The following is a 23,430-nucleotide window of genomic DNA, read 5'->3' on the forward strand; positions in this document are numbered from 1 at the left end:
GGAATAAGGAAAATATGTGCAAGGTATTTATTAAAGCAACTTATAATATCTCTGCTGAAATATTATGCTGAGAAAATAGATGCCTAGATGTTTTGAGTTGATACTGGCTGCCTTCTAATACCTCTGCTTTACTTTGAATTAAGACAAAAAGTCCAGTTATTTTCTCACAGCATAAGAAGAATTTTGAATCAAACAAATGCAATCTTCACAGCTTTTTTGAAAGTTCTTCTCTTTTGCTTTTGTTCTGAGTGCTTGTTCTAGTATGACCTATAGACTTCAGAAAACTATTGACTAAAACAAGTTTTTCATTCCCAAAAAAAGTCTGTTTTTTAAGAAGGAAAAATTGTAATGCTTGAAGGGGAAAATCTCTCACTTTATATTGATGGAATCACCTATGACAAGTCTGGTCAGGTTCCAAAGTCTTGAGAACTGGCAGAGATCTTCCCTGTCTACTTTTCCAATCTAACTTAGTCGTGTAAATGGATTATTTAGTTATAACTGTTCTTCTCTGATCAATGGTAAAGTCAGTCTAGGGCATTTAATACCAATATGCTTACATGTCTGTTAGTTGGAAAAGGATAGGAGAGTGAGCTGAAAAAACAACTGCTGCTCATGCTTGCAGAGGTCCATGAGAGCAGCTAAGGTTTGACCAGCATTGATTTGTCTGTGTTAGCATGCTGTTACGTGAGCTGCGTTAGTAGTGTGATTTTTTCCCCTCTCTTCCACAGAATAACAAGTTTCCTAGTCCACCTGCTTTCATTTTTATGATTGATGTGTCTTACAATGCTGTGAAAAGTGGCTTAGTGAGGCTAATATGTGAAGAATTAAAGTCACTCCTAGATTATCTGCCCAGGTAGGTATCTTGTGAACTGCTGTAGTCATAAATGCAAATGGGGGATGCTGTTTCTTTTTCTCTTAAAAATGCTAGAAATTTAAAAATTATTCAATAATTTTCAAAATATTTTTCAATATCAAGGTTTTCTTCAGAAAAGGGCCAAGCAGAACAACTTTCTTAATAACCTTCTAGGTGAAAATAAATTTTACTTCCTTACATTTTTCCCTTAATGTGTTGGTTGTGTGTAATGGTTTATCTAGCTTCTTGGATGTGAAGGCTAGTATGTCTCTTACAGGGAAGGAAACATGGAGGAATCAGCTATTCGAGTAGGCTTTGTCACCTACAACAAAGTGTTACACTTCTATAACGTGAAGAGCTCACTGGCACAGCCACAAATGATGGTGGTCTCAGATGTGGCAGATATGTTTGTGCCACTCCTTGATGGTTTTCTGGTGAATGTGAATGAGTCCAGGACAGTTATTGCCAGGTAAAGTAATAATATCGATTGATTTACAATGTGTGTAGTAAAATACTTGTTTGGTAGATTCACATGTTATGAGCTTAATTATCATGTTAAGTCACTCTATGTATTTTAACTTACTATACTCTTTGAGATTAAGCTGGCACAGTAGAATGGGGAAACTGAAGGGCTAAGGGATTATTTGGCTCATAGCCAGCATGACAGAAAGTGTCATTGAGGGGAATTAGTGCAGAAGGGCAGTTTTAGGAAGAAAAGACAAACAAACAAAATCCAAGCCCCAAAAAAAACCCACCTAAAATAAAGCCACACAACTAGAATGATGTAGAGTGAAAGCTGTAAGAATACTTAATCCATGTCTTTAAGTCAACTGCTTAAATAACTGCAAGCTGAGACAACAGGGGTGTCCAGTTTTGGTTCTGTGGAGAAAACAGAGTAAGTGGGATAAAGAAGATAAAATCTGAAAGGAGAGAAAGAAGTTAAGAAAGTTTTGGCAAACTATTTACCATGGTACTTGAACTGTAATTAATCTGTGGTGTGTAGCTAATTATAATTTATGAAATAGAACTGGAATTCCATATTTTTGGAGAAAATTTCTAGCCTGCTTTTCAATGCATTAAACCAGCCTAAATACAAAACTGTTGATTAAACCTATTAATCTTTGAGTAGTGCACAAGATGCTTGGCTAACAGAGCCAAATATCACTAGTATTTCCAAAACATTTACTTGCCTATGTATATTGGATACATTAAAAGAGAAGAAATACAGAAGAGCTGTGGAATAGGAATCAGTGGAGGCTATAGAAGGCACTGAGGATATGGATGAAAGAAGCCAATGAAGAACAATACAGCATTTTTTCACAGAGGAGATGCCAAATCATGTAAAAGTTATGCAAATAAGACATGCAAATAGACATGTTAGGGACTTCTCTTTAAACATCGCTCTTCCAAATCATCAGCTGCAACTGTGTGGCTTTTCTTATTAAGTGAGATCTTGAATTAATCCTTTTTTTTCTTGTTCTTTGCTAGTTTGCTGGATCAGATTCCAGAAATGTTTGCAGACACAAGAGAAACAGAAACTGTTTTTGCACCTGTGATTCAAGCAGGGCTGGAGGCACTGAAGGTTAGTAAATGCATTTTTATGACAGATTGTTTTCAGCCAAATACTCTGAAATTCGTATTCTAACACACACTAATAAGACAATTCTAAAGGTTTTGTAAGCTACTTGTAGTAGATGCACTACGTGTAGGGAGTACTTGGCTCATTCTTGAAGTGCATGAACTGTCTGTTTTATGCAGCTATCTGTATGTTCTTTACCCAGTTCTTTTTTTAATAATGTTTTTCAAAGTGCAAGAACATGGCTTACTCTCAGTTGTCTGTCTGGGTTTTGCTTTAAACAGTTTACAGAACCTACAAGGGAAAAAGAGACCCTCCAGCATTAAAAAAACAGGTGCTGAAGTCTGTTAAGTCTCATGGAGGTGTTGTGTAATTCAGTTTCTTTTTAATCCTTTACTCTGGTAGAATCTTAAATAAAAGGAGAGAATATCATCAGCTGAAGTTGCCTGCAACAAAGTGCTAACCAAGTAAACTTTTCCTAAGGTTCTTCCATTCTAGTACTTCATCCAGATATAATTACATGCATGGTTTAACTCTGACCTGTATCTACTGATCAAATTGATTGCTTGTATGGCTTCGCCCCAAACTGTTGACACAACTCTATTTGTCACATCAGTCAGAGAATCATTTTAGTTGGATAAGATTTTTACGATAAGCCCAACCTTTAATCTGGTACTGCCAAGTCCTCCACTAAGCCATGCTCCTAACTGACACTTCTGCACATTTTTAAATACCTCCAGGGATGGTAACTCCACCACTTCCCTGGGCAACCTGTTCTAGTGCTTAGCAACCCTTTCCATGAAGAAGTTTTTCCCAATATCTAATCTAAAACTCTGCTGCTGCAACTTGAAGGCATTTTCTCTTTTCCTATCCCATATTAAATAGGGGAAGGGGCTGACTACAGCCTTTTTCATGTATTTGTAGAAAGCAAGATCTCCCCTGAGCCTCCTTTTTCTCCAGGCTGGACAACCTGAGTTCTCTCACTCCTCAAGCAAGAATTGTGCTCCAGATCCTTAACCCTTCTCTGAACATGCTACAGTTTCTCAGTGTCCTTGTAGTGAAGGGCTCAAAAAGTCAAGGTGTAGCTTGACCAGTGCTGAGTACAAGGGGAATGATCCTTAAAAGTCTCTCTTAAACTCAGTTTTTGTTACAATTGTTCAATCAAGATACAGTAAAAATTGCTAATTGACTTTTTACATACTGCATGTGTCAGAGAAAATAACCTATTAAACATTAGCTAGTGTTGGCATGGGATGTTGATTTAAAATTATTGATCTGTTGAAGCTCACATTACAAAATTCTTTTCCATTTCTGTGGCTTTTTTCCCCAAATTAATTAGTTGCAAACCAGGGAAGAAGGTACTGCAACATGTTTGCACAAAACCTTTTGTATCTGGGTCCTCCCTACTCTTCTGTCTCCTTGGAGAAAGTTCTTTTCTCCCTGCTGTGGAAAGAGCACAAATCCAGAAGAACTCAAACTTGCTCTTCTGTAACTGACTGGTATTTTGTGCTCCCTCTCTTGGACACCAGTCATGTAACCAAGTCACAGTGGGCCTGTGTGTATGGTAGAGTCACCCTGACTTCAAAAGAGTGGTGAGGTTGCTTAGTGTTTGTTCTTGAATCACAGCTTCCCTTGCAATTTGTGTAAATATTTCTAACCTCTGTTATTGCACTCGCTTTCCTGCAGGCAGCTGAGTGTGCTGGCAAGCTCTTCATTTTCCACACCTCTCTGCCCATTGCAGAGGCTCCAGGGAAGTTAAAGAACAGGGATGATAGGAAACTGATCAACACAGATAAGGAGAAGGTAATAATGGTTTGCATAATCCTTACATAAGGGTGTATATTTTGCTCTTTATGGAATAAAGTAACTGAAACGGCACTTAAAAATTACAAGGATAGCACATACTGTAACTGTCCCAGCTAATATCTTTCAACATTCCACTTCTGTCTTCTGTTCCCAAGCAGGGCTATGGAGACTTGACATCATAAGGACAGCTCTAGTCTGAGAACAAGAAGAGTTAGCTCTAGATTGTTACACAGTGTAAAATACCAAATCTGGGTTCAAGTGAATGTGCTGAATTTACAATTAAATAAAAATTTGTCGTAATTTCTGTAATAATTAACAGCTCTTCAAAGGCAGAGTCAGGGAGAACTTAGATGTTTCTACTTCCCCTGAAGAAAGACTTAAAGTATAAAAGAGTATTGACTGGGATTATAAACTGGATCTCACTTTCCTTTTCCTCCACAAACTTCTGATGTCATGTCTGATTTCCTTTCTTAGACTTTATTTCAACCACAGACGAGCTTTTACAACAATTTGGCCAAGGACTGTGTGGCCCAGGGCTGCTGTGTGGATCTATTCCTGTTTCCAAACCAGTATTTGGATGTGGCGACTCTGGGTGTGGTACCTTACCAGACAGGAGGCTCCATTTATAAGTATGCATATTTCCAGGTAGGAGTGACATTGACTCAGGCTGGTATTTGATCCAAGTAAGAGTAATTGTTCAGCTGAGAGTTCTTTTTTTCATAGTGAGAACCATAATGAAGAAGTACTTCTTTGGTAGTAAATGGCTACTTAAATTTCCAGATAATCAGCAAAATTATTTGGTAGCTTTGTGTCTTTATACTAACATCTCTGTTAGTAACAAAACTCAATAGGAAGAGCTAGGCTGTTACCTCTTAGCACAATATTTTATTAGCAGGCCACTGAGTCTGATATCATGGCTGACTTCTAAAGTAAGACTGCAGGAGGTAGTATCTGGTTTTAAATTACTTTATGGTTTATGAAGCCAGTCTGATTTATGGAAGTGTGAAAATTCAATTACTGCTTGCCTTCTAGCTGGAGACAGACCAGTACAGATTCCTGAATGACTTGAGAAGGGATGTCCAGAAAGAAGTGGGATTTGATGCTGTAATGAGAGTGCGCACAAGCACAGGTGGGTGTTAGCATGGAGGAATCTTAATAAATTGACCACTTCAAGTGTGTCTCATGGGAAGAAAAAAAATTTTCCTGTGATTTAAAGCACATGGTGACTAGGCTATCCCAAAAGCTCTGCTAAAGCTTTTGAATTGTAGGACTTTTGTTGAGACTGCAGAGATCCATGCTGAAATCTGCCAGGATAACTTGGTGTCAGGATCAAAAGGATGGCTGTCTTGGTATTCTGTTGAAAATAGTGGTTCATGTTGGGTTTTTCCCTCTTTTAGGTATTAGAGCAACTGACTTTTTTGGAGCTTTCTATATGAGCAACACAACTGATGTAGAGATGGCAGGTCTGGACTGTGATAAAACAATTACAGTGGAATTCAAGCATGATGATAAATTGAGTGAAGACAGTGGTGCACTGCTTCAGGTATGGGGGGAGGCTTTTTATAGAAGTGAGTTGACAATTGAACTGAATTATTAGACACTTCCTCAAGGAATTGTTTGCTCTTTCTTTCTGTACGTTACCCTACCCTTCCAGCATACTTGTTCTGAGGGTGACCTAGACTACTCCAAACTACAGTTCTGTTTTCTAAAACCAGGTCCCTTAATACAACTGCTGAAATTGCTCCTTGTTACCTTTCGGTGACTCTGATTCTTAGCATGTACTTTTAGTTTATTGTCCAAGTTTTTTACATAGTTACCTTATTTGTTCATGCATCTGAGTGTTAGTTTTTAATGAAGTATGTTCTAACCCTGCCCTTGTTATTGTAGCAGGACCTCATTTCTCTGTCTCCTGGCATTTTTGTCTCCTGCAGTGTGCTCTGCTGTATACAAGTTGTGCAGGACAGCGGCGACTCCGCATTCACAACCTCTCCTTAAACTGCTGCACACAGCTTGCTGACCTCTATCGGAACTGTGAGACTGACACCCTCATCAACTACTTGGCTAAGTATGGTAAGGGTTAATATAGAAATGAGAATTGCAGCCTCTGACTGCTGCTAAAATGCCTGTTTTGTCACCCAATGATACCTGTTTATTCTTCCTGCTTCAAATGTCGGGTGTCAGTTCTGGTACTTCAGTCAGTTGTGGGAAAGAGGATAAAGTTGTGATGTTTGTATTGCTGCTTAGGACAAGTGGTACAGATGGAGGGTGTAGGCTTATTCTTCACACAAATTCTTTGCTAAATGTTTTTAATAACAGTTTGTATTGCCACCTGTCTGAATTCATCCTCGTATTTGTTTTTGGGCTGTTTTAGTTCATTCATTAACTGTTGCAGAATTTTGCTCTTGCAGTAGGAAATGGTGGCCCTTGTTTGTAGGTATGGGTTAAATGTCATACACCTATGCACTGTACCCTATTTATCCTTTCTGGCTTGCAGTAAAAGGCTAGAAATGAAACAGAGATTGAGAGTTGTGTATGTTTATTGCCATTAAAATGAAAGAAACTGTCCATTTTCAGGCCATTAATGGAAGATGGCCAGTCTGTAAAAGGAGTTTTTACAGAACCCTGTACTTTCAATTAGGTTAAGTATATTTTAAGTACGTAGGAGATAGAGAGTTCAAGATTATGTAATAAAATGGAGCAAATGATCTCCTTCAGATTATCAGTAGGAATATATCGTCATTTTCCTACAAGTTTGAAGCAGGAAGAATAAAGGCTTCCATAAACAATAGTTGTTTAGATTTCCTTTGTGGGAGTAGTGTTGGGGTTTTGCTGTTCCTGAGCAATCACTTGACAGCAGTCCATCTCTTTCCTCTCTCTTCGCAGCATATCGTGGAGTCCTCAGTAGTCCAGTGAAGACTGTACGAGATGCACTGATCAACCAGTGTGCCCAGATCCTAGCCTGCTATCGAAAGAACTGTGCTAGTCCCTCTTCTGCTGGCCAGGTAAACTCCAGTGCCTTCACCTGAATTCCAGGCTTGAAAATTTAAAAGTGATTACAGCTTCTTCTCACTTAGCCTGCTCAAAAACAGTCAATTCCTTTCCTCAGCAGAAATTTGCAAAGAGGAGACTCAGGAAAGTAGATACACTACTATGAGTAAAACTGTAGTTGAGAATGGCTTCTTGGACATCTGTCTGGAGCCCAGGGAGCACTGCCTGCTTCAGGGAAAGGTTTTATGTTCCTTCTGCAGTCCATTATATAAGTAGACTATCAGCTTTCACTCCTTGCAGCTGTACCACACTTTGTTGGTTCATGCAAGCCTCGTTTTGTCAAACATAAGCTTATTCAGCAAGACATCTGACCAGCTTCTATCTGCTTGTGACTTTCAGCTCATCCTCCCCGAATGCATGAAGCTGCTTCCTGTGTACTTGAACTGTGTGTTGAAGAGTGACGTACTTCAGCCTGGCCCAGAGGTCACAACGGATGACCGTGCCTATATCCGTCAGTTAGTGACATCCATGGATGTGGCTGAAACAAATGTTTTCTTTTATCCCAGGCTTTTGCCCCTGGTGAGTACTTCAAGGTCTTCTTAGCACTTCAGGCTTGCTGTTGTTTCATTGACTCATCTTAAGGACTGGCATTTATATTTTAGCAAGGGAAAGTGATTTGAGAAGTATTTGGGGATCTGCCATCTGTTGGGCTATTTCACTAAATTTTGCTCAGCATTACTGCATCTTGTGAATTTCTTAGGTGACACTTTTTTTGCTGAGCTGTAAGCGTATGACTAGTGGCAAAGAAGACACTCTTGACCCTTTCATAGTCTTTTTCAAAAGTCCTAAAGCTTACAACTCCTTGTAATTTTCAGCTTTGCAAGGTAATTCCACTTACTGTTCTGACTTCTCATTACTGTAGTTGCTGGAATAATACTAAAAACTAATTATATTTCTACTCCAGGAGGTGATATTTGAACTTGGGTCTTTTCACAGAAGCTTTATGTTCTGTTTTGCTGAGCAAGAATCTCTGAACTTGTGTGTCACTTTCAGTAAGAGAACTAAGGAAGATGCTATTTTCAGTCACAATTATTACAGTCTTGCGAGTCCTAGAAATGAGAAAATCATTGGGGTCTTCATGGCAGAAATTTTCAGGACTTCATAAGATGTTCTTGTTTTATAACCTTTATTTTACTTTGATTTTTATTTCCCTGTAAAACAGACCAAAGCAGATGTTGACAGTGATTCCTTGCCAGCAGCCATCCGGAACTCCGAGGAGCGTCTTTCCAAGGGTGACATCTACCTGCTGGAGAATGGGCTGAATATCTTTGTGTGGGTGGGAGTCAGCGTGCAGCAAGGCCTGATCCAGAACCTCTTTGGAGTGTCATCCTTCAGTCAAATTAGCAATGCCTTGGTGAGCTGGATGGCAGTCTGGGAGCTAGAGTTTGTGATAGTCACCCAAAATTTAAAACAGTGAGAAAGCCAGTAGAAAAAATAGCATTTTGTTTTTCATAATAGAAATGAGAGAAGCACAGATGTGTGAAACTAGCGGAAATGTTGATAGTCTGGGCATGTCAGGCATGCTTTTTGCCTAGGTAGTTGGCAAGTCATATCATTAACAGTGAAGAGAATAGTTGATATTTAAATGGAATAAATAGTTGAACTTCAGTTCTGATTTCATGTTATATTCTCTTTTAAGTAGTTGAAGTCAGAGATTGTATGCTAATGGGGGTAGATACTTCTCTAGCCTTATACAGTAGGCCAAAACTGCTAACTTTTGTTTAACATTGCTCTACTTCCCAAGGCTAATGGGGATTGGATATCTTTCATTCCAGAGTACCCTGCCAGTCTTGGAAAACCCCTTATCAAAGAAAGTGCGATCTATTGTTGATATGCTTCAAAGGCAGAGATCCCGCTACATGAAGGTAAAAATGTCCCACATGTATAGCTTTAAATCCCATTCCCTCTCAGTAGACTCAGATGATGCCTGCTAATGCTGAAGTCCTGAACTTATTCTTCCCAATCTCATAAATGTTATTCAAAGTTTTCAAGAATCTGAAAACAAATTTCACTAGTTTTGGAGTTCTGTGCCTACCATAGTACTAAAACTTATTTTTTCCATACCTATTACAATACAGTACTATATGAATCACATATATGGCATTTCCCTTCTGTTTAGAAAGGATTGAGGCTTAACCTAGCTGGGTTACACAAGTCAAAGCACATAAGTCATGTATGCTGTGAATCTGGCTATCTTCTGTGTTTTGAGTGTTTAGCTTTTTGCTCTATTTTCCCCATGAAGACTAATTCTAATAGCTGCCCACTGTTGGTTTTGTTCTTGTTTTGTTTGGTTTTTTGTAGTTGATAATTGTGAAGCAAGAAGATAAGCTGGAAATGCTGTTCAAGCACTTTCTGGTGGAGGACAAAAGCCTGACTGGGGGGGCTTCATATGTGGACTTCCTGTGTCACATGCACAAGGAGATTCGGCAGCTACTGAGCTAGAGGAGTGAGTGGTGCTAGAACTCAGCAGTGACATTTCAGTCTCCACTAATGACCTGATCAGAAGGCCCAGCGCCCTCAAAAAGGACAACATAGAAATCTGTACAATTCCATAATTTTTAATACACATTGCATAAGCAGAAATCCTTTCAAATTTTCCCAATCCCATATGAGATATTTTCCTGGTGAGGGCTAAAAAAAAAAAAAAAAAAAAAAAAAGGCCTTTGATACCAGGTCTTTTATTTGCATCTAAATTGTCTCCTGTGCTTGGCAGGAGTTCACCCCCCACCCCACCCCACCCCATGCTCGCTAATCCTGTTGTAATGAATGTAGGGTTTTTTTCAGTTCACTGTACATGATTCAACATCGGGTGAAAAAGCGATAACTCTTCAAAACTTCTGGTAGCTGCTGTGCATTTGTGTGGGTGCGTGTGCATGCTCCAAGTGTGAAGAGGATGCACAGGTGGGGAGGATAAGAGGCAGGTCAAGTGATGGGAGCTGGAGCAGCCAAACATTTTCTCTCTCCTCTGAAGACAGAAACATGATCTGTCAGAGCACAGAGGTATCATGTGGCTGTCTGAACCAGAAAGCCATGAAAGATGAAATGAGTTGTAAGCCAGGAGGCAGCAGGGCAAACTCCTCTCCACAATCTTCCCTGTACCATAAGTTGCTGTGCAGAACTGTAATGGAGTAATCAATACTTAAGTGAGCAAAAATCAACAGCTTCTGAACAGTGTAGGGGTAGAGATGGTACTTCCTGTTGACATGTGTGGTGACTCCTTTCCTTCTCGTTGTAAGGCTCTGTATTGTCCTACTCAATCCATGTACTGTGACCTCTCCTGCAGAGTTTACCTGTCTGTCAGATGGTGGTGGGAACAAAAGCATCTTAACCTTAAGCAGAAAATACTTTTAACAAGGTGATGGGGGACTGTGTAGGAGCTGGATGATAAGGAAGTGGCCATTTTCAACCATATTTTTGTGAATCATAGCAAACAAGCAGGAATTTGATTTATACTGACGTGAATTTGATATTGCTTTGTACCCTGGAATACAAGGAAGGGGGTACAAAACCTTAAGATTTAGACTGTACTGTATAGGTATTGCAAGTACCTGATTTGGCTATTGACAGCACCTGGGCCATAAGCAGAGTTTCATTACTGGATGTTTATACCCTTCTCATTCTGTCTACTGATCAGCTTGCACAAAACCTTTTATAAGCCTGTTTGTTAAACTAAAATACCTCAGACAGATTAATCCATCCACTTTGGCTACTCTGCTGCTCCATTGTGCTAGGGTGGATGAGAAGACTCCTGTGAAGAGGGAGCTAGTGTAATCAAATTCAGAATTCTAAGGGCTTTGCTTATTCACTTTTGAAAGGGGGCTTGTATATTTTAACTTGAACACTTAACAGGTGTTCTTCCAATACCCAGGAGTTTAAGCTACCAGTAGCACTAAAAGTGAAAGGAGGAATGTGGATGGATTAGAGAACATGTTATCTGGGCTTGATATTTCATAGAAAAGTCCTTGTTAAGATCAGAAAAATATCTGGCTGTGGTTTTAGTTCCATGTCCTGTAGCATGTATATAAATCCATTTTTTCTTCTAATGCTGCTAGTTTGTCTTCCCTCCCATCACTACACAGAAATGGGAACATGAAAATTGTAATGGAGAAACTCTTTCAAGATGTAGTTGACAGAACTTTCAGCGGTTTTGTATGAATGTGGCTGACTTTTTACTCCACGTACTGCCTCCAACCAAAAAATCTAGAGGATTTTTAATCAGAGGGGAAAAAAAGAACTTTCCAGGAATATAATGCACAGCAACCACAGACTTCCACAAATACTAATTTCTAGTATTAATATTGGGGGGTGTGGGGGTGGAAATGAAATCATGAATGAAGCTTTCATTTTCTTCACTTGTTTTTCCAATGCATCTTTTAATTTGTAAAGAAATAAAAATATATTAAGATGTATTTTATGTCATTGTTAGTAAATAAACACTGCTTATTTTTCCAAACCCTGTATTTTGAGGGAGGGGGGAAATGGGAAGGGCTGAAGTCTAGCTCATTGATCCTTTACAATCCAATCTTCTACTAACCAGGTGCAGTCTTTCTTTTTTTGGTCGTATTGTTATTCGCACTGAATGATAGGAAATTCAACAAGAGTCAGCAGACAAAAGGTACTGTTTAATCTCAGTGTTCCTTTATTTAGGTAATTGGTTTTTGACTTTCTGACCTGTCTGAACTTCCATTTCACAAAGATACTACCTTTTTCACTAACACACCTTGAGCTGTTGGCTGGGGTTTTTTTGGTCTACTTAGGCAAATACTGCCCTTGCCTTCTGACAATGACAAGTTAATAACTTCTGTAGTCTTTAAAAAGATCATATTTCAGAGTTAATGGCACCTGGGTGAATTGGTTGGGGTTGTTTGGGGTTTTTTTGGGGGGGGGTTGGGGTTTGTTTTGGTTGTGGGGGTTTTTTTGCTGGGAGTGTTGGTAATTGCAAAAATAAAAGTTCAGAGTGAACTGGCAGTGTTATCTTGACTGTACCCGTGAATATTGCTGTTGTACAGTTTGCTGATAACATTATAACAAATCTGTATGAAAGCACAAGACAATCATCGCTAACTATCCAATAACACTAAATTTGCTGTAGAATATTTTTGAGATTCCTCTCCTTTAGAATGTACTTTATGTCCAGAATCTGCCACAGAACTGGTGTGATAGTGATGGGCCTTGTACATTAATCATGTGGAGTAAATGGTGCAGAACATTCTGATGCTGGTGGAAATTGCATTGGAGAGCCCATGTGTGTTTCCTTCACAGCGTGGAGGATGCTCTGGTGCTGTTGGAGCAGGCCCAAGCAGAGACTACACCTAACTTTTCAAAGGACAGGAAAACTATTCCCTCTAACTTGTTCCTTACACAGCTGAAGAATACTTCTTTGCCTTGTGTCCCTACTAACTAATATCCTGTATTATAACTGATAATTCATAGATATTATATCTTAATAAGTTAATGTGAAGCTTTTAGCAATTGTGTAACTGAGCAACTGAGTGGTAATTCTAGAATATGTCCATTGGATTTACATAGTGTAGCTTAAAACACTTTCCCATTTACAGAATATTTTAGTACTGAAGGAATTATTCCTTCAGGAAGGTTGGTGTGGAACAGCAGATTTCAAGGGAGCTTTAAAACTACCTGTAGATATATATATATATATATATATATATATATAAAGACCCAACAGAAGATTTCTGTTAGTAAAAGGTGTTTTCTGTTCCTTCCCTTTATGGTCTCCAGCAGGAGCTGAGCTGGGTGCTCCTTCTTGTAACAGCTGACGGCTTGCTTGGTCCATGAACCCTCTTTCCGCAGGTGTGTTCAGTCGCGGCATGCTGTCCCTCCGGGGAACAGCTCGGCTTTATCGCTGTCCGCTGCAGCTACTGCGGGGGCCGGTGTTAGCACAGACGGATGCAGGAGCGGTAGAGGCAGACAGGCTTACAGCAGCTTCAGCCCTTGTACGGCGGGCTTTTGGGACGGAGCTGCGAACGGGTCACTCGTCGAGCCGCTGCAGCAAGGCTCACGCTGCCGCCAGAGCAGGGGTCCGCGTCGCTGCCCCTCCGAGCCGCTTCCAAGCTGCAGCGACAGCTCGAGGTGAGAGAGGCGGGGAAGGCGGCGCTGCTCCCGCCCGGGCCCTTCCCCCGGGCCCTTTCCCCGCCCCGTGACGGCACCGCCGGGGGCGGGGTCGGCGCCGCTTCCCGTGGCACGGCCCGGGCATGGGGGGCGCCGGGCCGGGGTGGGGACCCGCGGGCCTGTGGGTGACGCTGGCGCTGGCCTGGAGCGCGGCGGCCGCGGAGGGCCCGGCCGAGCCGTGCGGGGCCGATGGGTGGGCGCAGGACGCCGTCCCGCCGGGCGCGGCCTTCGTCGCCGCCGCGTCGTACCGCGGGCCCGGCAACAACGACACGCGGAGCAACAAGGCGCTGCCCATCCTGCTGTGGTGGAGCGGGAGCCTCTTCCCGCACTTCCCCGGCGACACGGAGCGCATCGACTGCCCCCGCGGCTCCTGCCTCGTCACCCGGAGCCGGCAGGTGGCCCGGCACCGCCGCACCAAGGCGCTCATCTTCTACGGCACCGATTTCAGAGCTTACGAGGCGCCGCTGCCCCGCCTGCCCCACCAGACCTGGGCGCTCTTCCACGAGGAGTCCCCCATGAACAACTACGTGCTCTCGCACTCGCCCGGCATCCGGCTCTTCAACTACACGGCCACCTTCCGCCGGGAGTCCGACTACCCGCTCACGCTGCAGTGGCTGCCCGGCACCGGGTACCTGCGGGCCCCGGCCGTGCCCCTGGCCGAGAAGGACGCGTGGCGGAGGAAGGGCTACGGCCCGGTGCTGTACATGCAGTCCCACTGCGATGTGCCCTCGGACAGGGACCGCTACGTGCGGGAGCTCATGAAGTACATCCAGGTAGGTGGGCTGAACGCACGGGGACGCTGCGCCGTGGTGCTGCTGTCGGAGCTGGGAACACCCGGCTGTCCCCCTCTACCGCCTCGTTTTAATGGGGTTTGTCTGTCCTTGTTTTTAGCCGAGACGCGAATCATAACGGGATACATGCTGATTACAAGCTGGACAGAAAAACTAGTTGTGTTCCTTCCCAAAGCGTGATCTAGACTACACCGCATGTCAGTAGGCAGGCTTGATGCAGATGTTAGTTGTGGAGTTGGCCGCAGTCGGGATCAGTCACAAGCTGGGCAAAGCCTGAATAAGCTCGGTCTTGTGGATCAAGTGCTAGAAGTTGCTCAAATGTCTGGACTTCGAAGTTGGCATACAGGGAGGCTGTTCCTTTACAAGCCTCGTTCCCCTTTGAAAGTGGAGTGAAGTTAAAAGGCAGGTTGCTCTGTTGTGAGAATCTGCTCCTTTCCTGTGTTGTGGTAGGACCGTGTTGTTTTTATGATAGTTTGTACTGCTGTGCTACAGCTGATGGTAAGTAACTTCATAAAGTAAAATAATATAGTTTTTTCCAAGCAGGAAAAAAGCATACTGTATTTTTTCTCTTAAAAAGTGTGAAGGGTATTAGATTGATTTTTTTTTTTTTTAAAAAAAAGTCTGTTTTTAGACTTTGCCAGAAACTTGTTTTTCTGGTGGTTTCTGTTGTTTCTATTGGTCGTGATTTGGTTATTGTGTAAGGCCATCATGTACTGAGTAAAGCAAAGGCAAAATAATTTTTAAAAAATGACTGTCTTCTCAAAGCATGATGCAGGTTCCAGCTCAAGCATGTTGTCTTGTATTTTCAGACGGTATTCTTTTAGCTCCCTGCAACAATTTTTCTCAGTCTAACAAATGGAAAAAAATTGTCAGCTTGCCAAGACTGGCTGGAACTATGTGTAGTAACTGTTTGGAAAAGCACTGGGTCTCTTAAGTGGAAAGAGGATGTTTAAATTGACATAGAGTCAAATGCTGTTCCTTACTTGTTGGTTTCTGATTTACCTGGTAATAAATACATTTTTGGGTGGCATCTGTGCAGTCCCCTCACCCCCTCAGTCCGTGGTGTAGCTAATGTTGCTTTTGAAACTCAGCACTTGGTTTTCTCTAAAGCTTGTAGAACTGAGGCTTTAGGAATAGTCTCAAGGGAGACAACTTGGGGGGAAAATGAAGCTAAATTAACATAGCTACGAACTGATCCAAGTTAGGAACTACAGGGTCTGAAAACAAGTTCCAGGGGAACAAATCACTTTGTAAAGATGCTGTTTCTTATTTTAGGTTGACTCCTATGGGAAATGCCTGCATAACCGTGAGCTCCCCAGCGAGCGACTGAGAGACACTTCTACAGCCACTACGGAAGACTCTGAGTTTATGACTTTTATTGCCAGGTACAAGTTTCATCTGGCCTTGGAGAATGCCATATGTGACGACTACATGACAGAGAAGCTGTGGCGTCCCATGCACTTGGGTGCTGTCCCAGTGTACCGAGGCTCCCCAGCTGTGCGGGACTGGATGCCAAACAACCTCTCCATCATTCTTATTGATGATTTTGACAGCCCCCGAGAGCTGGCAAAGTATCTTGATTTTCTGGACAAAAATGGAGAGGAATATTTGAAGTATCTAGAGTATAAAAACGTTGATGGAATCAAAAACCAGTTCTTGCTAGAGGGCTTGGAGAAACGGGAGTGGGGTGTGAATGACATGACTCTGCCCAATTACCTGAATGGCTTCGAGTGTTTCATCTGTGACAAGGAGAACACCCGGGTCAAAGAGGAGCAGGAGCACAAGAAGTCTCGTGGAAAAATTCCAGCTCCCAGACCTCATATAGCTCAGTTCAAGCACATGGGATGTCCTATGCCAACCCCTGGGTTTGGAAGTATTGAAGACCTCTCTGAGGGAGATAGGTAATGTGCCAAAATTATGCTTTTTGAAAGTAAAAAAGCTTTAGAGAACAGGAGCTGTAACTTTAATGCTTTGTACTTAAAAGGTCTCTTGTTATTTCTCCAGTTATATTTTATATTAGGTCTTGTGGGTAGTATAGGAGTCCTGCTAATACTGTGTAAGGCTGAGGCTGAACAAGAGGCTTGGACTGTGGTGTTAGCAGCTGAAAGAGGACTGTGACACACTCACAATATTCTGTTAAAATGCTTTGTTACCTCAGGCAGTGGGGTTATCCTTTGTCTATCTTAGCCTGTTTGCTTGAGGGAGGGATGTTTTTCAGTACAGTGATGGTAAAGCACTTGGCAGCCCTGAGGCAAAAGCAGCTCTATACCTTCTTACAAAGTACTGCGTTAAGAATGGAGCTGCCAATGTTGACTCCTGTAGACTTCGGGAGTCTGAAGACTCACCCAGAATTCAAGATCTATTGCTGTTTCGTGCAACAAAACTCTGGCTGTGTTCAAGGACACCATCCCACTTCTTTAGGAGAGGGACTGTGCAGGACAGAATAGACTGATTTACCAGAGCTTTTTTATAGTAATGCCTTTTCTCAGTCCCGGTAGCAAAATGTTTTTTTGTTTTTGTTTTTGTTTTTTTTTTACTTTGTAGTGTGCTATGCAACACCCTACTCGGTAGAAGTATTTCTACTTTTCCATAGGTTTTCTGTTTGAGCATCAGGTGGCAGTAGAGACGTACCTGTGCAGGCACACAGAGTTGCTGCCTGTGCCACGTGCAGGCTCTGGTGCTTCTGTCATTCTTCACAGAGCTCATCAGCAGGGAGTTTCCAATTGCTGGTGCATAATTCAAGCTACAGTTTCATCCCATGTTTCCGTGTCTGTTATTCTCCCCATTTGTAGGCATGAGATGTGTCTGGAAAAATTGTTCTAGGGAAGCTTTTACATTCACTGCTATTTACTTTATAAAGATACGTGTCCATAGTTTCCCAGGCATGTTCGTGGGCATCTCCTGGGAAATACAGTGGTTTCTATCTGATAAGCATCTAAGCTTTAACCAGTTTTATTTGCAGAATGGGACATGGCTACTTATAATTCTAACTAGTGTGACAATAGCATAAAATTGCCACCAAAACATTAGCTAAGCATGCCCATATTTTTGAGTTTTGACAGTAATGTTATTTAACAGTATGATCAATTTATATGATTGCCTACTGAGCCAGACAATGGAGTGTTTTGTTACTTTAAAAAACATTACTGTGGAAAAATTACTCAGATCTAGCAGGGATACTAGGTCTGACTATAAACACACACTGACCTGTGGAGTGTTCTGGAGCCTTCTGAACTCAGAGGACAACGAAGGAGTTTATTAGAACATATACCCAGTTACAGTAAGGTTACACTAGACATTTGCATGCTCTGTAACTCTTATTCCCAGATGTAATTTGTTTTTAGTGTTGATAGATGTGCTGAATTGTCAGAATGCTGCTGCAATCACAATCTCTCTCTGTGTAGGTATATGTAGCTGGAGCACTATGACACCTTTAGCTGTATATGTGGAGATGTGGTTTCTAAATCCTAATGCTTGCAGCCTCACTTGTAGTCGGACTGCAGGGTTTCACACCCAAGTGAGCTTAAGGAAAAAAAAGCTGTAGAACAAGCAGTGGTATGTGTCAGGTTGTGGTCAGTCACTACAATTTATTGAATTCTTAGCTGCTTTGTACAGGAAACTCTGAGTTGCAGTGCTGCTGCTGAATATAATATCTATTTTGGGGAATAGATATTCAGTAAAGTCTTCACTTGGATATTGGAATTCTTTTTGGTGTTGTTTCCATAGAGCTGATCTGGAAGATGTTTCTCTTTTTTCTCTCCTTGCTGCGGCTTGCTCTTGGGTCTAGTACTTTATGCAGTAAACCAATTTTCCAAACACGTGCCCTTACTCAGTGCTGCAAAAAGCAAGTAATTCATGTTGGCAGTCCTTGGAACAGAGGATAATGAGTTTAGCTAGTAGGCAATGTGATCTCACAGTGCATCCAAGTGTGGTGCTAAGGAACCTTTCTGAAGATACTTATTTTTTAAAGCAGAAGAAAGCCTCTGTCTATGATCCTTCACATTGGAATCTGTGTTGAAAGCTTTGTTTTGGGGTCTGTGTTGGTGTACTCTGCAGAAAGGTGCCATCACAGGTGATGCTGTGGACCACAGAAGCTGATTCCCATGGTGTACAGGCTGCCGTTGCACAAGGACAGGCACTGGGATTTTTTGTGCATTGCTTGCAGCCTTCCTGGAGTGGTGGGTGAGATCTGCTTCCAGGCAGTGCAGTCACACTGGATTCAGTGTATAGTGTACAGAGGGAAGGCAGGAGCCACTGTACTTATTTCTGTGATTTGGAGGGAGAAGAAGCAAAAAATTCTGTATTTTAGTTAACAAGTATTGGGTAATTCATATGGATGTATTATAAAGAACCACATGTTTGGTCCTTTTTTCCAAAATTTGTGATTTGTTTCTGGGTAGCAGAAATAATAGAGAAGAGGTAAATAATTAGCATACCTTGATGTAATACAAGTGAGAGAAGTAGTCCACATGGTCATGAACTAGAAAATTGCTGAAATTTGCAGTGATGCAGTCTGTACTATGAAAAGGTTGAGACTGTATGCACTGACGAAGAGACAGCCCATACTTGACCATGTAGTCTGGAGATAAAGAATAGAATCTGTGTTAAAGAATATAATGATTTTTGTCTCTGTCATGTGTAAACTGAGTTTGTAGTTGTTTAAATGGATCAACTGAAAAAAAACCCTGATTTTTAGGCTGTTATATGCATACTGGCCAGGGAAAGCTACTCTCAAAATGATGACATTGTGATAGATTTTATTTTAATAGAAGTTTTTATTCCCTACAAGTAGTAATTTAGTTTATTTGGTTAACATGATAGTGATAGTATATGTTGGTATTTCTGGAATGTTGTAAAACTAACAGTGAACTTATTTTTGCTATAGAGAATTTTCAAAGCAAGTTTCTTTAAATGACTTGGAGCACAGTGGCAGACTAACAACATACCTTGTTATGACCGTCTCTGGGCCTATTTTCATCTTAAGGGAAAGAAAAATACGGTTTCAGTGCTATTACAGCTGCAGACTAATTTGTTCTTAATTGTTTGCAATGGTGTCTCTTTATGTTTCAGTTGGAAAGAAATGTGGCTACAGGATTATTGGCAAAGCCTTGATCAGGGTGAGGCCCTCACTGCTATGATTCATCGCAATGAGTCTCACCAGGGAAGATTTTGGGACTACATGCATGAGATTTTTCTCAAGAGGACAAGGCAACACTGACCCATCTTTGTAAGAGCTTGATTTGAAAATTGCATTGAAAGTTGAGACTGTGAATTCTTACCTCACTTCAGATGTTTGCCTTGAAAAAAAACAAAGCCAAAAAACCTCTCACAGAGACAGTTTTTTCTGGTGCATGAAGTAAGTTTCTGCTATAATTGGATTTTGGCAGTGGAAATGTTAGCAACTGCTTTGAGTTTCAGCTCTGTGGTGTGAAGCCACTCCTGACTTGCAGGTGTCAACATGTGGGGCAAAAGAGGAATTTACTTTCCTTTTGCATTTGCTATGCTTATATTGTGTCTTACATGACTTTCAGGGATTTTTTAAGTCTTCAGAATATTAGTTGTTTTTTAAAGTATTTTATCAATCACATATTCTTTTCATTAAGATGTACTTTTAGCTGCTATTAACAAATGGCTTTTCCGGTGAAGCAATTACAAAAGACACATCTTTGAAGAGCAATTGTGCCTTATGAAATTGCTGCAATAAAGTTTCTTCTCCCCAAGTAACATGCCTCAGATACTCCTCCTTTCCAAGGTAACTGAATAACCATGGGCAGGTCTCTTAACTCTGCCCAGTTTTCCTCTTCGGATGGCTTAGCAGATCATATGTACAATGGGATAGGAGAACTATTTAAGCTGCAACTTTCAACAAAGTATTTCATACCAGAAAGTGTATTACCTGCTATTGTGTAGAACAAAATAAAATTCTGTGCTTTGGTTCTTTTAAGTTTTCATCATATCTGAAATCTGTAATCTTGATTTATTGTTACCTCTTTAATGCTAGCAATTCAGAGGCCTTGGATTTTTTTTAGTATGTGCAGCTTTCTGCAAAGACAAATACATTTTAACAATGGTGCCTTTCCAGTGGTCTCTGCAGTTTGGATGCAAGTCTTTGTATGCTGAAGTGTGTGATCAGAACCAGGTGCACTGAGATGGTTTTGTATCTCTACCAGTCTTAACACACTGTGATTCTGGTCTGTGACCAGAGTTCCTAAGTGACAATATGTGGATAGATTTCCTTGCTGCATGGCTTGTATTGCTTGCAGGTATAAATAAACCCCACTGTCCCCTGCCATAGTAGGTATCTCTCTGAAATAATTAATCTTGCAGTGGAGGGGAAGTAATTAATTCAGCATCACAGGTTTAAAAGCACAGGCAGATATGGCCACACTGCAGTGATGTCTCTAATGGTATAATGCTATTTTCTTTCTCCATTTCCCCTCCTCCTTCAGAAATTAACTACTGACTAAAGAGCCAAAGTTTCTGTGCTTAAGACAGATTGTTGATAATGAAAGTCTACGGTCTACTCTGTAATTTGATTTTGTAAGGCAGTTTATGCATTGCTGTGGGAAGTCTGATGTCTGTCAGTAGAAGTTAGGAACACCAGTGACTCTACATTTTCTTCCTAATCACATCACTGTCTATTGCTTAGTGCATGTACACTTAATATCTTTTTCTTTCCCCTCAAATTCCCCTTCATAATGTTATACGTATGGTACTGCAGGTATAATACCAGTATAGGAAATAATAATCTCAGTGTTTGCCTCTCAGGTGACATAACAATATTACCCTGTTAAAATCGGGGCACCTTGACAGCAAAGACTTCAGACCCATGACTATCACTGGATTTTTGGATTTTTACATTTGGATTTTTACAAATGTAGGAAATGCATACACTGTACGTTGTTCTCACCTAATTGTTTTCAGGACAAGAATGTTTGTTTTTTTCTGCCTCTTCTCTAATAACAGTAATAAGTGATTCTTCAGCTAAAATGCATTTATCAGTTTACGTTCCTTTTTTCAGTTATTCAGGAGCCAAGAATACCTAAGAGAATATATCTCAGTTAATTGTTAAACTGGATTACTCAAATCAGATTAAAAATTACAGGTGTTTATTTTGGATTGAAGAAGCCACTTGCTTGAGAAGTAAATTAAGATAAAACAAATTAAGCCTGCTTTAGTTCTGAATATTGACTTATACTAAACAAGTTAATGATATTTAAGTAAATTGTTTGAATTAATGCCTTCAGTTACTTAATTTCATGTTTCTGTATAGAAAATAATTCGGTCTTCTTTAACTGCATTCTCTTAATTAGCTGTATCTCAAAACATTTTCTTATTCAAGTGTTTAGTGGAATACCCAGGAGGAGAAGTTGTGATCTTGCTTTTTGTACTAAACATAAAAAATAAGAATCAGGTACTAGAACATGCTGTTTTTACTATTTTATCCTGTAATTTAAGTAGATTTTTCAGAAGTGCAGCATTTTTAATAATTTCCATGTCTTTATTATAATTTATCTGCTGTTGCCAAAGTTAGGCATGCTACATTAAATGCATTGTCCCAACAGGAGGAAGTACCAGTATAAGTATGTGCATCAGCTCCTGCTTGGTCCTTGATGAGTGATGTCCAAAGCCCCATTTTGTCTTCCTGCTCAGCAACATGAGCATGTTTGTCAACTAACAGTAGCACTGAAGATCTGGTGGTACAAGCTGAAGAGTAGCTAGCAAAGAAGGTAAAAACTTCTTCCCTGGGGCCCTGATTTTGTTCATTTGCTAATTTACAACCGAGTATTCCTTACCACTATGTATTTCCTGTACTCACTGTATTACAGTCAACAACCAACAAGGTCATTTTGTTATTCCTGCAGGGTTTCTTTGTTATTTTGCTCTGTATCTGTGCTACAGAAGGCTGTTGCTTTGAGTTTGATGACTATTCCCGAGCATGAGTATTTCTGATTGTCATCTGTCTTCTTAAAGTGGGTAAGGAGAGAGTACAGATCTGAAAGTAACTTTACTACAGATATTCTATGAGTTTTTTCTGGTTTTCAAAGTACAGCTTCCAGTTTGTAGTTGAGTCACAAGTCATCTGGTAGCTTTCTTTTCTGAGTTTTTAGTGTCCTCCTAGGTTTAACTGTTCTTTAGAGTCTTGGAGGTGGTGAGTTTCTCAAAAGGTAATGAGTATTAGCTACTACTCTTGTCTGTGAAGCTCACCCAAGCCTTGTTTCTTTTGTATCTGTAGTGTTTTTTTTCTGTAGTAATAGATCATGCTAGCTTTCATCTCCTCTATGTCACAATACTTCCATGATTTATGAACTGTGTGTGTGTTGCCTCAATTAATGTAGTAAATGTATTTCACTTTTTATGTATGGTGTGGAAGAATTAAGGCTGGAATATTTATTCAGTGCACAGTGTGAATGCTTTGTGTAGCTGGTAGGCAAACTGCAGGGACAGGAGAGGTGGGAATCCTACCCAGCTGGATAGAGAGTTGTGGTTGCAGTTGTGTTCAATGCTGCTGATCAACCTTCACAGCATCTACTGCTCTGCACAGCAAGAACTACAAAATGTTGGGTAAACATTTTACCATGGCTTTGCTTTCATTCTCTCCTGTTATTTGGAGAAGACAGAAGGAGAAGCTGGGTCGCATACCCTTGAAGAGTTTGCAGTTAATTTACTTAATAATGCATTTGAAAGGATTGCTATACAGTGCCAACATGTACTGCCAGTTGTAGCCAAAGTGAATTCTATTTACCCTCCTAGTTGTCTTTCTACTAATGCAAGTATGTGAATGCAGACAAGGAAGAAGGTCACTACAGCATTATTATTTTGGAGAAAGGTTCCTGATTTCTGTTCTTGGCTGCTAACTTTCTTACTGCTTTAAATCCAAACCAGCAAGATGGTGGCTGAATGTCATCACTCATATGGTGACTACTGGAAGGCTTTGTGATACTCAGACTGAACATGATAGATTCAACATTTATCTTTATCATGTTCTTACAGTGCTGGTACCCATATTCATAAAAACTGAGACTAATCAGGAATTTATCAAATATACCAAATATTAAAGATACTTAGCCATGTAGATGCTTTGACAGGATCCTACAGACTAGGGTGAGTGGCTTCACTGCTTGTCATGCATTGTGTCTGTTTACTGTGTGACTAGAGGGAGGCTTTCAAAGCTGTCAGGATAGCTTTATTCACTGGCATTAATGTTCTAAAAATACATATATCCT

At 40.8% G+C, this 23,430-nt stretch overlaps 2 protein-coding genes across 3 annotated transcripts in view; both read left to right on the forward strand.

The window, feature by feature from the left end:
- The window catches only part of SEC24C (SEC24 homolog C, COPII coat complex component), a 38,529-nt gene extending 26,793 nt beyond the window's left edge, over nucleotides 1-11,736 (forward strand). For both annotated transcript variants that reach the window (XM_062496075.1, XM_062496076.1), the window contains 13 exons: nucleotides 729-853; nucleotides 1,131-1,322; nucleotides 2,342-2,435; nucleotides 4,116-4,232; nucleotides 4,710-4,880; nucleotides 5,268-5,364; nucleotides 5,633-5,778; nucleotides 6,167-6,305; nucleotides 7,119-7,237; nucleotides 7,623-7,802; nucleotides 8,446-8,637; nucleotides 9,059-9,148; nucleotides 9,585-11,736. In XM_062496075.1, the coding sequence (XP_062352059.1) occupies nucleotides 729-853; nucleotides 1,131-1,322; nucleotides 2,342-2,435; nucleotides 4,116-4,232; nucleotides 4,710-4,880; nucleotides 5,268-5,364; nucleotides 5,633-5,778; nucleotides 6,167-6,305; nucleotides 7,119-7,237; nucleotides 7,623-7,802; nucleotides 8,446-8,637; nucleotides 9,059-9,148; nucleotides 9,585-9,725 (1,803 nt within the window). In that variant the 3' untranslated portion in view covers nucleotides 9,726-11,736. The remainder of the gene's footprint in view (nucleotides 1-728; nucleotides 854-1,130; nucleotides 1,323-2,341; nucleotides 2,436-4,115; nucleotides 4,233-4,709; nucleotides 4,881-5,267; nucleotides 5,365-5,632; nucleotides 5,779-6,166; nucleotides 6,306-7,118; nucleotides 7,238-7,622; nucleotides 7,803-8,445; nucleotides 8,638-9,058; nucleotides 9,149-9,584) is intronic.
- A 1,375-nt stretch (nucleotides 11,737-13,111) lies between these two features.
- On the forward strand, nucleotides 13,112-20,085 carry FUT11 (fucosyltransferase 11). Its single transcript, XM_062496441.1, is given in 5 exon segments — nucleotides 13,112-13,249; nucleotides 13,252-13,476; nucleotides 13,478-14,185; nucleotides 15,479-16,104; nucleotides 19,274-20,085. Coding segments are annotated over 5 exon segments (1,845 nt in total). The 3' UTR covers nucleotides 19,422-20,085.
- The last annotated feature ends 3,345 nt before the right edge of the window (nucleotides 20,086-23,430 follow it).

This window comes from Cinclus cinclus, chromosome 7 (assembly GCF_963662255.1).
Source record: "Cinclus cinclus chromosome 7, bCinCin1.1, whole genome shotgun sequence".
Taxonomy (NCBI): domain Eukaryota; kingdom Metazoa; phylum Chordata; class Aves; order Passeriformes; family Cinclidae; genus Cinclus; species Cinclus cinclus.